Raw genomic sequence first — 13,266 nt, forward strand, 5'->3', positions numbered from 1 at the left:
CATATTCTGTCTTGATAATCTATAAATCGTGTCCCTACTAGAGGATGGATACGGACAGATATTCGGACAGATATTTAGAAATTATGTTCGGGTCGGGCTCGGTCACATTAGCGCGATAAGGCATTGAACATTTTAAATTTAAAACAGCTTATTTTGTAGGTAGCCAATGTACCTGATGCTTTCACTTGATGCAAACGTTTGTTTTTGTGATTAAAATACATGTAAAATATTACCATAACATCTGTCTTCCTGTGTGCGGAAATTTGTTTATGTAGCCGTGACAACGAAACACGTGCATGCGCGCCTGTGTTAAGTGCGCTTGTTGCTCCGTGCGCGCTGATGCACTCATCCTGTTGACATTTCTGAATGCCTTCCTTAAAGTTGCTTAATAAAAGCGGGCTTTCCACACAAACAAACGTACATGTGTCATTAGTATGAGAAAAAAATGGGATTTTATCTGTCGGTCTCGGGTCGGGCTTGGACATAAATATCTTTATGTCTGTCGGGCTCTTGTCGGGTTCAGTTACTGCTCTGTCGGACGTGAGCCGGACTCTGACAGAAAAATTCTAGTCCCTACCAGCCGTTTGTTGGAGTCCTTAAAAAGCAATTTCTTTAAAAGAAAATTTCTCCCTTTGCTTTGAACTTTGAGCGTTGTAACTTTGCAGATGTTGTTTATGCTCAAACAGCAACATTACACACTAACTAAAGTTAAAAAAGTTAAATTATTATCAACCACCCCTTTAAGGTACAAATTATACAAAACGAAAAAACTTCAAACAAACTTATGAAGTGGTTAAAAATGGTCTCCGAGCCACTCCATATTTCCCGACATATTGTATTCAATCCATTTCCACACCCTTTATGACGTATCCCATTTTCGATATTTTCTTTCTTAATTAACAGATTAAATTAAAACAAAACAAACAAATAATATCATAAAATTGTAAGGAAAATATGAAACCAAATAAATTTACTTAAATGGCTTGAACAGTAATGCATTACTTTTAAATTTACAACAAAATATCTGAACATGAACAACTTTCCCCAACACTGAAAGAGAGACTTACAGTTCTCAGTGATGGCGACCTCGCAGATCTCCTTCAGCCGAGTGATCAGCAGCTGATCGGCCACCACAAGCACGTTACACACGAACTCCACATTCACAGATTCTGAGATACACAGAGAGACGAGACATGGGTTACACAGGAGAGAGGAAGAAACAGCAGGATATGACAGAAAAGCACAACATCTGGGCTGAAACCTCTGACAGTGGGAGACTCGTCTGTGTAGATGTACTCCAGGATAACCTGCAGGACATCAGAGGTGGTGGGCATTTCGAGTGCAGTGCAGCTGGTGGCCTGAAGAGGGCAGAAGAGATTACGTTAAAAACACAGCTCCAGTTCAGAAAGACTAAAGATGCTTCATGTTGTTCAATCGTACCTCTATCCAGGGGCTGCCCAACATACTGTTGAAGTACTCTGAAAATTAATTAGTGCATCTATATTAAAATATGATCATCCACACTCCTAATAAGAACAGGAATCGTTCACCTTAAAATTAAGCATTTAGTTACGTTTATGTCACTTAAAATGTGTATAAACTTGTATAATTTGTATAACTTTGTCTAAGCTGCTGAATGAAAGTGAATGGGGACTTTCAACCATAAAATTAAGGATCTTCAGCAAGGAACTTAAATTTGAGTGTTTCGCACAAAAAAAAAGAACGAGTTAAAAGGTAGTTTTCTGTTTTCTAGTCATTTTTAGAGCTCTCCACTATCAGCTTAAAATCTCTTTGCTTCCACAGAAGTCATTAAACCTGTGTTAAATGTCATGAGTTTAGACAGAGTCAACAGATATACACTACCCTTCAAAAGTGTGGGATTGGTAAAATGAGAGGCATTCTCTCCTCCCTTTTAATAGTTGATAAACCTGTTTATTATGTTATCTTAACAATATTTTTAAAATAAGTCTCTTCTGCTCACCAAAGCTGTATTTATTAAATAAAAAAATAAGTAAAATTGTAAAGTTTTACAATTTAAAATAAGAGTTTTCTATGTGATTATTGTCAAATGTAATTTATTCCTGTCATCATTACTCAGCATCAGTCACATGATCCTTCAGAAATTATTCTAATATGATGATTTGATGCTCAAGAAACTTCTCTGATTATTATTATCAGTGTTGAAAACAGTTGTGCTGCTTCATATTTTTGATGAAACCGTGATATGTTTTTCAAGATTCTTTGATGAAATCAAAGCAATGATTCTGAGAATTAATTCTTTTGTAACATTATTAATGATCAATTTAATGCATCCTTGCTGAAGTATTAATTTCCAAACTTTTAAACGGTAGTGTATTTATTTGACAAAAATGAAACCGAGGCGGTGTAGGTCAGACATATACTGAGCTAAGTTTATGATTTTCCTGTCCAATGAAAAAAAAATATTTAAAGACATATTTTCAATGCTTCATCAGCAAAATGGTTAGTAATCCGTAATCAGAACACAATGTAACAGACTTCTTCACCTTCCTTCCAACACTCACAGCTTTATTTTCATTTAAGTCAGATTTAATATGGTATCTGAATCATTCTGAATAAAGTCTACGGCAGTGGACACAAGTGTGAAATAAAACATTTGATCTCACCCAGCCGAGCGCACAAAACGCATTTGTGACAGGGAAACTCTTTCCCATCTTCAGAGCGCAGTGTGACATCACAGAGATACAAGCTGAGGACACACAATGAGCAGATCTGTATTCACAGCCAATCAGAGAGTGAATGACATCGACTGATGTTTCTCAAAGGAACAACACACACCATTTTTTCTGGTTGAGTCGTAGTTTGTTGCCCGTCTTCTTCTGCGCCACATTGATCTTCCCATTTTCAAACTTCACTCCGTCAAGCCTAGTCAAACATAAAATACAGTTATTGATTACAGCAACAGCCAATAACAACTCATTTATTTATATTTATATATATATTTATCTAAAACAAACTTACACATGACAAATCAACAAAACATTATCCTGAATGTGCGTGAAAACTTGTGTTTGTGCGTGTGTAATGACGTACCCTCCCCCTTTAGAGGTGCATATTATACGCTTGTCAAAATGAAATGTTAATTATGATTCGTCAGTTTCTATTGGTCCTATTCCACAATGTTATCTTTACGACACAAGGTTGTAATACTTGTAATAGTGATTTGTGCAGTTGAATTTGAAAATGGAATCAAAAATATCAATTAGTGGATACTTCAAAAGCCTAAACTTGATTATGATGTGTTTATCTCCGTTTTTAACCATATTGCAGGAGTATGTACAAACATTTTCTCAATGTGTGTAGTTAAAATTCTAAACATTAATATATTAATGTGTATACTGACAAACTTGATATAAAAGGAAGAGCCACTGTATTGTTTCATGCACTGTAAAAAATTTTATGATCAGTAATTCATGGCAACATCTATAACTCAAATTATTTAAGTAATTTCAACTTTCTTTTTTAAGTTATATGGAACTCAACTTGATTTTACTGTCAGTTTTAATATAATATATATAAGTTTTATAAATATAAAATTAAAATTAAATATAAGTTAAAATGACTTACACAGCCAATTTGATTACACTTAATTTAAAGCAGAGACAAAGGTAATTTGGCATACAGTTATCATACTCTACACTTTGCCCACCCTGTTTTATTAAGGCTGTTTCAATTTCACATGTTTCAGTAATGTTTTTGAACAAATTATTTTAATGCGTTAAGAATTAGGGCTGTCAACGTTAACGCATGCGATTAATTCAAAATTCTTAACGCATTAAAATAATTTGACGTAAAAGCACTAAGATACCTTGCTTCCACTTAAGATACCTTGTTTTTACCAATTTATAAGGCAGCATGGCATGAATCCTTCATACAGATTGCATATAGGCTGACTATCTGACTTGTTAAAGCAAATAATGACTATTTTTGGAGCAAGACACCTTGATTGACATTGTAGGTGAACTTTACGCTAAAAATACGCTACAAAAAGCGTCTCACCGTGCGGAGAGACTCCCCAAGCCCAGTTTTTTGGCCACTCCCTGCAGCATCTTCACAGGGTTTTGTCCCGGTTGACCAATATTTCCGTTCTTGGCTTTTTTCCCAGACTTAGTGCTTTTACCCTTGGGCTTGTCAGCTTCCTCACAGGTCTTCGCAGGCAGAGAGCGGTACACCTCCAGAGCAGAACGGTTCTCCAGACCCAAAGCCTGGAGACTGTGGATGAGCTGCTGCTGTGGTTCGGGATCAGAGCTCGGGTTGGAGCGGGGCATGATGGGCCGGGTCCCATGCACCAGCATCTCACAGGAGTCTGTGTAGATGAAGTGAAGCGCTTGCTCCAGCATCTCAGGAGGAACCTTCTCCAGAACCAGCAGATCACAGCCCACTGCATCTTCCCCTTTCTTCACCTCTCCATCTCCCTCTCCCTCTTTGCAGCCCTCGGGGAGAAGAATTTTCCGGAAGAAGTCCGAGCGCATGGACAGAATGTATTTGTGCGCTGCAAAGGTGCGATCGCCAGCCTGCAGGGTCACGTCATGGATGCTGTCGGTCTCATCGGCTTCGGACAGGAGGCGCTGGAAGTGCTGAGAGAATGTGGACCCAGAAGTGGTGGGAACTTCATACAAGCTGAAGAAGGGAGAAGAAAAGTGAATGTAGGGCTGCGTGATTAAACTAAACAAAAGCAATATCGCAATATAGCTTAGTGCGGTTATTAAATCACAAAGGGTGTTATTTAATTAAATAAATATAAGCACTGTGTGTTTAAGAGTGAAGTGCGGCACTGTGTTCATTTACACGTGAGCAGATCATGATCCGCCGCCATCTCCATCTGCAGGGCTCCCCGCGGTTTCCATGAAAATTATGGTTTAATGTTTGAAAATGGAGAAATTAAGATAAATATTAGTATTGCAAATTTACATTTGTAATGTAAAATAAATTATTATATTATTTTTCTTTATTTCACAGTGAAATCACAATAGTAATCTTCCTTATTTTGTTTTTATTTTATTCGGCACTTTTTATGTTTAATAATTATAATTATTAAATTGCATTTTAAAATTGCAATAACAATTTTTATTAGAAAAAATCTTAATTATTTTTCCCCCTATTCGTGCAGCCATAGGTGAATGTATAACAAGACATGATTAAGATTGGGATCGGTTCAGAACAAATTACAGGATCTGAATGATTTTCATGAAGTTTGGTTCTTGAGAGTTTGCATTCTTACACTGGTGTAGACATAAATACTGTTTATTTTATTTTTTTGTACAGTGTTTACTGTACCTCTTTACAAGCAACTCTACTTAATTATTTACTCATATTTGAGTCATTGCAAAGGGGTTTGCTGAAAAACTACTCAACTTACTACATTACGAAGTACTTTGGTATTATTTTTCTATTTTAACCAAAATGAGGCGATGTTAGCAATATGGAGAGCTAAACATTCTCATGTAATTTCTGTTTCATTCATACTGGAAGCCGCAGGGTGCCCTCGTGCAGAAAATCCACAAGTGAGATTCATAGAAGTATTTAACTTATGACATTCCAGGAAATCCCTTAGATAGCAATCATGTGTTTATTGTCTTCCATGTTTCATCAGTCAAAATGTCTCTATCTGCATGTTATTCATGGCACATAGCAATATCTGATTTCCATGTTATATCTGTGTTAGTCTGTGTTCTTCAAGCCATCTCGGGTATATTCATAAGCATGATGTATATCTATAATACAACGTTAATTGACATTAACGTCACAGTATAGAATTTTATAAAATAATATAAACTGTCTCACTCTGTGTTAAGAAGCAAACTGGGACGACAGAAGTTATTTCAAACATGACTGACAAAAAAAAAACTCCTTGCTCCTTTTTTCTTTCTACTGAAAATGTGCCGGGAGCCCACTGTTGCTATAGTAACTAACTACACTTTCACATGCATCTAATTGACAGATAAATCATGCGATCTAATTTCACTGTTGTTGCTAATGTTGAGGTTATTTCAGCTCCATACAACGTTTGCTTTGCACATTTAGTTTAATTGCATTGTTAAAGAGGTCAAGCTTTATCATTAAACTGAACTGCGTGCATGGATTTTAGACACTTACATTGTTCTTGCTTTGTCCATGCAATAACTGCATCCTTGTATGTGCCCAGGTTTCTACTTACTTCAGCTGCTCAGAGCTCTGATAATATCAATAATGAGCATAGCTCACTTACATGCACTAAAATATTGAAATGTTAGCGATACAGATTCCAAAACGCGAGCGCCAGTGATTGAATGTCATAGTGCAGTTTGAACGCCCCGCCTGGAAGTTTTGATTGTTTTTGCACCCAAGTCAGACCTGTCTGTTATTGGCTGAAGCTCATCAGACCTGTCTGTTATTGGCTGAAGCTCATCAGACCTGTCTGTTATTGGCTGAAGCTCATCAGACCTGTCTGTTATTGGCTGAAGCTCATCAGACCTGTCTGTTATTGGCTGAAGCTCAGAGCTCCACCGCTGTAGTTTGAAAAGTGCCCTTCAAATAATAAATAAATAATACAATTGCTCAGTTGCTCCGTAGGCACCTTTGTCAAAGTACTTTGTACTTCTGGTGAAAAATAAATGTAGCGAAGTTGAATACTTTATTTTTATTCAACTCAAGTAAAAGTACCACAATTTAATTATAAAAAAAGAAAAAAGAAAAAGATGTACTCAAGTACGGTAAAGAATTATTTGTTATTAGTTACTTTCCACCTCTGCCATTTTCTTTAATATGTAGAACACTTGTATTATTTGATTGCTATCAGGATGTGTTTCAGTCAGTTTCAACCAGAATAACAAAATGTGTTTATGATTTTTTTTTTTTGCCTACCCTACCTTATTTAACCATAGAATGACCAAATAGTTAAGATAACATAATAAACAGGTTTATCAGCTTTTAAAATGGAGGAGAGAATGCCTCTCATACCTTTTGCTGCTGATATAAGGCAGTGAAAGAGTGTGTCCAATAAAACCATACAGAGTTTAGGCAAAGATTTATTGGGCTATTGGTAACATGGCTGATAGTGGTGTAATGTTTTATACTTCTGGTGTTGTTTGTCTTGAAAAACTGCAAATCTGGTTTTAAGGACCTTTTGTTTACCTTTGTACGATAAACAGCTTTGATGATCAGAAGGAACTGGAACCATTTACTGACATCAAAAAACTCAAAAATTCCAAACATGTCTTTAGTCATACACATCTGTGACCTTAGTCATAATTAACCGCACCTGGTTTTGGGATCGGCTTGCAATACTCCGAAGTTTCGTCCGTTAGAATCCATGGTGATGCTGACGGCTCTGTGGACGTAATGAAGCTTCTCCAGGCGGATTCGTTCATAAACAACCCCTCCGTCTGAGTGGCCGGACACCTCCATGTTATCTGACACAACACAGCATATCTAGTGTAAAAATTCTATTTTATTTATAACACATTTAGTTAAACTGATGGTCCCAGTACCTTTTTTGTCTACAGCTTTCTTGTACTGTCCCAGCCACTGTCCACTGAAGCCCTCTCCATCCTGAGTAACAAACATCATGCTGTTCTTACTCAGGGCGATGTCTGACATGAAGACCTGTCGTCCATAAGCCCAGCGACACTGCCTCACTGACGTGCCCGTGGAGCGCCAGCAAAACACCTGCAAGAACATCAGAGAATAAACTGAATGAATACAATACCAGCTAAATGGTTGTTAAAGAGATTGATAAAGTGGTTGAAAGGTGCCTTACTGGCTCAAGTCAAATGAGTCCAAGAAAATATCTAGGGCCTTATGAAATCGGTTTTACTTTTTCTCAAAATCAGTTTTTTACATTTTCATTTTTGGATTCCGGGACAAACTTTTCCGGGAAATTTATTCACAAGACAAATCGCACTAATCCACAGGAAACTGTGTGTAACGTAAACTGTGACTGACTGTCATAAAAAGTGTAATGGCTAACTTGTGAGGCGCCTCAGCCTATCATATAATGGCAGTGATGTCAGTGACGTTCAGCAGTGACATCACTGCCGTTATATGATAGGCTGAGGCGCCTCACAAGTTAGCCATTACACTTTTTCCAATGGTAAGAGCCACAGACCCTCTCATCTCCCAATAATAAGACAATCTCTGCTTACAAACTGTGCAGAACGGGGAGGCACAAGGACTGGAATTGGGAACCCCTGCACCATTCCATATCGCAATTTGATTAAGTGTACAGTCCTACTTTTTATTTATTCATCCAAAATTTACCAAATTCCATGACATTTCAGTCATTTTTTGTACGACTGGAGTATGCGATTCAGTCCATGTTTTCAGCATCACAGAAATCAAAGGGCCCTACATAATCTTAAATTAATCTTAATTGACTACTCAGAAAAGTAGCAATGCATCTCTCCTCAAAAAAAAAAAGCCACATGTTCAGAGGGATACAACATTAAATAAACTGATGGAGTGACAAGCTGTAAAGATATAAAAGCCTAAAACTCTGGCATATAACCAGACAATTACGCATACATGCTAGGCAACTAACTGGTGGCACAAGATTAAGCTTTTATTATAGTTTTTTTTTTTTATTTTTAATGTATAGATAAGAAAACTGGTGCAAAATTAACTAAACATTACTAAAAACTTGGATCCCATTCCACTAACTGGCCTGGTGCAGCTGATAGTCTTTTATCAGGCACGTATTGGCCCACAAGACTAAACATCTTGATTAAGCAGACATTATGGGGGGGGGCGACATTTGGACACTTAATAAGTAGCTGGAATGGTTAAGGGGTTCAACAAATAAAGATGAAAAACCGCACTCTCTAGTTATATCTCATATATTATAATATAATAATACAGTATATGAGATATAACTAGAGAGTGCGGTTTTTCATCTTTATTTGATAACTTCTTTATAACTCGCATCCATAAACGGTTTGGGAGTTGAGCACGCCTGTTCTCAGTACTAAGTGGTTCAACAACCATTCTAGTAGCCAAGTATTGCTCACAGCATTTTAAAAAGAACTTGACAGACAGACAAACTGCTAACTTATGTCATCTGATGCTAGTACCTTGGAACAAAGTGCTGATTTTGATACAATAGAAAAATGATTTTACACGGGCTAGGGAATCATGTTGGCAAATATGGACAGTCACTAGCTTGGTTTAGGTCTTACCCGTCCGACTGTTGCCACCGATTTGTGTAAATGAAAATATGCCTGACCTATTGCAAAATATGGTGTGCCACAAGCCTTGGTCTTAGGACCTTTGTTGTTCTTGCACTTTAGGTGATAATTTTAGGAAACAGAGCATTAGCTGTCACTGTTATGTAGACCACGAACATCTCTATTCTTCTTCCAGAACAGATTATTTTTTTCCAAAGATTGTATGTCAAGAAATTTCCATTTGCCAAATCCTGATTAAAAGAAGTACTTTATACAAAAGAAAAAAAAATCTAGTAGCTGTATTGAGAGTGAGACTTTTTGAGACTGACGGTGTGTTTACATCAGCATTGTTGTTGTTCCCCCCCCCCGAGAATAGAAACAGCATCTTCATCAGACTCTTGAATGATAGATTCTCTCCTTCAGTAAAATAACAAATATCACAACAGGCACTGTGCCAACTCACTCATGAACATTTTTAGGGAGGAATTTTTGTATGATAATAACACATCAGTTGATTATTGGAAAATATTTTTTTTAGGCTTTAACCCAATACCAGAAGTTTTAACCCAATCTCATCTTAAACTTAGTTATACAAGTAAGTATTGAGTAATATTTTTATCCTGTTAGAGTCTCTGATGTGCATATTTAAGTTCAGTTCAGTGTCGTATATCACTCACCCTTCCAGTTTCATCTAGAGCCAGAATCACCAGCTTCTCTCCTCCACCATCATGCAGAAGCTGAGAATCAATACGATGATCCAAACTACCACCGCTCACTAGCACTTTTTTCAGATTCATCTGTCTGGAGAACAACACAAATACAGTGTTGGACTTCCATCCAACTGAACTTTGAATTGTAATATTGCATAAAACATTTCCAAACAAAGCACCATTTCCATCTGCATAATTTTTATATAGTACCTCAAAATTTGCATAAAATAATGTGGATGGAAACCTAGCTTGTGTTAAGTGCCTGTTGCAAATTACATTTCAAGATCTAAAACTGTACAAAATCTGTATTGCTAAGGCAACATAATTGTCAAACTCTAGTCTCTGAACTCCACTCACTTGGAGGCCAGTTTCTTGCACTGATAATCTGCCAGCAGGTACACATCCCCCTTTTCGGACACACACACAGTGGCCCCATTGCTCGCAGCCGCCATAGTGATGGTCAAATCCTTGTGGTGCAGAGCGGACACCTGTCGAGGAACAGTCACGCACTTCTCTCCGTTGGGCTCCAGCAGGTAACCTGAATGTATCACAATGGTAGGACCACAACTTTTCATATGGGAAGAGGCAAATGAAGCAGATGCTCTGGTGAAATTGCACGCACAGGATTTGCTATACACCTGAGAGATTTTAGATCAGTTAAACAATCTGGGATGCGTTTCCCAAAAGCATTGTAAGCAGATTGCCACCAATGGCCTCTACGATCAACTTAGCTCACAATGCTTTTGAGAAACGCAGCCCTGATTGTTTTCTGTAAAAACAGATCTGGGTACTTGAGCCTCTTACCAAGTTGGCCACCATTTAATCCTACGGTATAAACCGCATCTCGGGTCCAAAGAACAGTGTGGAACCGGCCGGCTGCAACACCAATCACGGACCTCCCTTTCAGGGACTTAGATGTGACCTGTGGTCAATAGAAAATAACATAAAAAAATAAATGTATGGAATTACCTAGAGTTTATAAAATTTGTGAAACAGTGCGTCATACATAAAACAAGGGTTCGGATTCACAAAAATCTTCTTAAAGGTACACTATGTAACTTTTTTTTTTTTTAAATGTACAATTTATATAATGAGTGAGTACACCATGAATAATAATACAAATAATTTTCAAGAAAGTTCATTTCTTAAGTTGTCTTAAGAATGTGTTAGGCATAAACGATAAGAAAAATCTTAAGTATTTTTGGGAGTACAAAATATTCTTGTGTTTTTCTCTTAAGTAAGAAAATGGCAGTTAAGAAGAATTTTATTTTTAAGAATGTTTTGCAAATGTGGCCCCAGGCTGACCGACCTGTTTGGGAACTTGGCTGGATGCAGGAGGAGGTGCCAGACCCAGCTGATGGTGGGTGTTGAGCCCAAAAGTGTAGACGTACCCCTCCTCTGTCAGAACGACAGTGTGATCTCGGGCCGCTGCAATCTGTGAGCAGTGATGGGACAAAAGACCCTCCACCATTCGGGGAACCTTTGACGTGAACATGGACACCAAGTCTTAGAAAGCAGATGTGCAGAATATATGCGTTACCCCACACCAAAACATCTTACCAGATATGTCTGTTCATCACCATGTCCCAGTCGTCCGCCCTGTCCGTGTCCACATGTGTACACCTGACCCTTCTGGGACAGGAAGACCGAGTGGAACTTACACAACACCACCTCAAAAGACACAAACACAACAATGATGCCATCATCATCATTCAAGATCATGTTTAAACAGGCAGACATGGTCCTCTTTCTGATATAGCTCATAACATAAGCCACACTTATGTAGCACAAGCACGTTATTTTCAGCAAAAGATAAAAAAAATAGAACTTAGTAAAAGAAGTTAATGTAGAAGCTTTAAAAAATTAAAAAAAAAATGATAATTTGGTAACAAACATGTATTCATTACTTCAATGAGCTCATTGTTTCTGCCTTAAATTAATACATTATTAGCTAACTTTGTGATTTGTATACCGTATGTATTTCTGAAATAAATAACTTTGGACACAGTCACCTATGATAACAGATCACTCTAAATTGTAACAGACGCATTTTCTGTGAAGCTGCTTTGAAACATGTATTGTGAAAAGTGCTATACAAATAAATGAGAATAGAATAGAATAGAATAGAATAGAATAGAATAGAATAGAATAGAATAGAATAGAATAGAATAGAATAGAATAGAATAGAATAGAATAGAAAACAACGTGACAATTAGCATTTTGGGGTTTTTGGCCCAGTAAGTCGAGAAATTTGGATTTTGGTCAATAACTTTCACTTCAAGCATTTTCATTTTATTACCTTGGTCGATTTTTAGTAAGAATGTAGAAGGCATTAAGGAATAAATAACATGTATGTAACATCCTGCACACTAATATGCCTTAATCTGATCAATCTGAAACCAGAATACACTACAGTTCAAAAGTTGGTGAGAATTTATGTTTTTGAAAGACATCTCATATGCTACGGGGGCTGCATTTTTAAAATAAAAATACAGTAAAAACAGTAACATAGTTAAATTATTAGTTTAAAATAACTACTTTCTATTGTAATATATTTAAACAATATAATTTATTCCTGTGATCAAATCTGAGTTTTCAGATTTGAATTACTCCAGTCTTCAGTGTCACATGATCCTTCAGAAATCATTCTAATATGATTTGATGCTCAAGAAACATTTCTTATTATTGTCAGTGTTGAAAACAGTTGTACTGCTTCATATTTTCACCGTGATATACTTTTTATTTCAGGATTCTTTGATGAATAGAAAGTTCAAAAGAACATTGTTTGAAATAGAAATCTTTTGTAACATTATAAATGTTTTTACAGTCCCTTTTGACCAATTTAATGCATCACTACTTAATAAAAGTATTAATTTCTAGAGGGAAAAAAGTACTGACCCCAAACTTCTGAATGTTACGTATATGTGCAATGACAAAGAAATTAACCCATAAAATTTTCATCTTTCATCTCATAATTCTATTTTAACAAGAAATAAGTATTGTTGTCATTAAACATTTGCTCAAGATCCTTAGACAAGAGGCTATCATTGATATGAAATCATTTTACTTGGGAGGTAAAAATTCATTCACACAAACACACTTTCTGAAAAGACACTGACTAATTTGGTAGCTTCAGTTTTAGACACAACCATTGAGACAAGCTGGTTAAATGTCACTGCAAAAATATCAAAGCAAGTGCAACTGCAAAAAAGGCCTTTCTCTCAGAACCATTTCTGAGCTATGTATGCAATGACAATTAGATATCTTTTTAGACAAGTGTACCAAACACTTTTGATGCCACTGTAAAAACGACAGACAAATCCATAGTGGTGAGAATATTGGTCAATTAAGAACTGAGAGAGGAAAACTACAGAATG

The 13,266-nt window shown here is 36.7% G+C and overlaps 1 protein-coding gene across 1 annotated transcript in view; it reads right to left on the reverse strand.

Moving 5' to 3' along the window:
* The window catches only part of ibtk (inhibitor of Bruton agammaglobulinemia tyrosine kinase), a 47,578-nt gene that overhangs the window by 21,917 nt on the left and 12,395 nt on the right, over positions 1 to 13,266 (reverse strand). The window contains exons 5-17 of the mRNA XM_081388082.1: positions 11,450 to 11,560; positions 11,199 to 11,369; positions 10,694 to 10,811; positions 10,247 to 10,427; positions 9,857 to 9,980; positions 7,509 to 7,686; positions 7,280 to 7,430; positions 4,039 to 4,659; positions 2,818 to 2,904; positions 2,646 to 2,728; positions 1,441 to 1,478; positions 1,262 to 1,358; positions 1,068 to 1,169 (exon numbers count right to left, since the gene is read on the reverse strand). Coding sequence (XP_081244208.1) covers positions 1,068 to 1,169; positions 1,262 to 1,358; positions 1,441 to 1,478; positions 2,646 to 2,728; positions 2,818 to 2,904; positions 4,039 to 4,659; positions 7,280 to 7,430; positions 7,509 to 7,686; positions 9,857 to 9,980; positions 10,247 to 10,427; positions 10,694 to 10,811; positions 11,199 to 11,369; positions 11,450 to 11,560 — 2,062 coding nt within the window. The remainder of the gene's footprint in view (positions 1 to 1,067; positions 1,170 to 1,261; positions 1,359 to 1,440; positions 1,479 to 2,645; positions 2,729 to 2,817; positions 2,905 to 4,038; positions 4,660 to 7,279; positions 7,431 to 7,508; positions 7,687 to 9,856; positions 9,981 to 10,246; positions 10,428 to 10,693; positions 10,812 to 11,198; positions 11,370 to 11,449; positions 11,561 to 13,266) is intronic.

Source organism: Scardinius erythrophthalmus (assembly GCF_964197995.2).
Source record: "Scardinius erythrophthalmus genome assembly, chromosome: 16".
Taxonomy (NCBI): Eukaryota; Metazoa; Chordata; class Actinopteri; order Cypriniformes; family Leuciscidae; genus Scardinius; species Scardinius erythrophthalmus.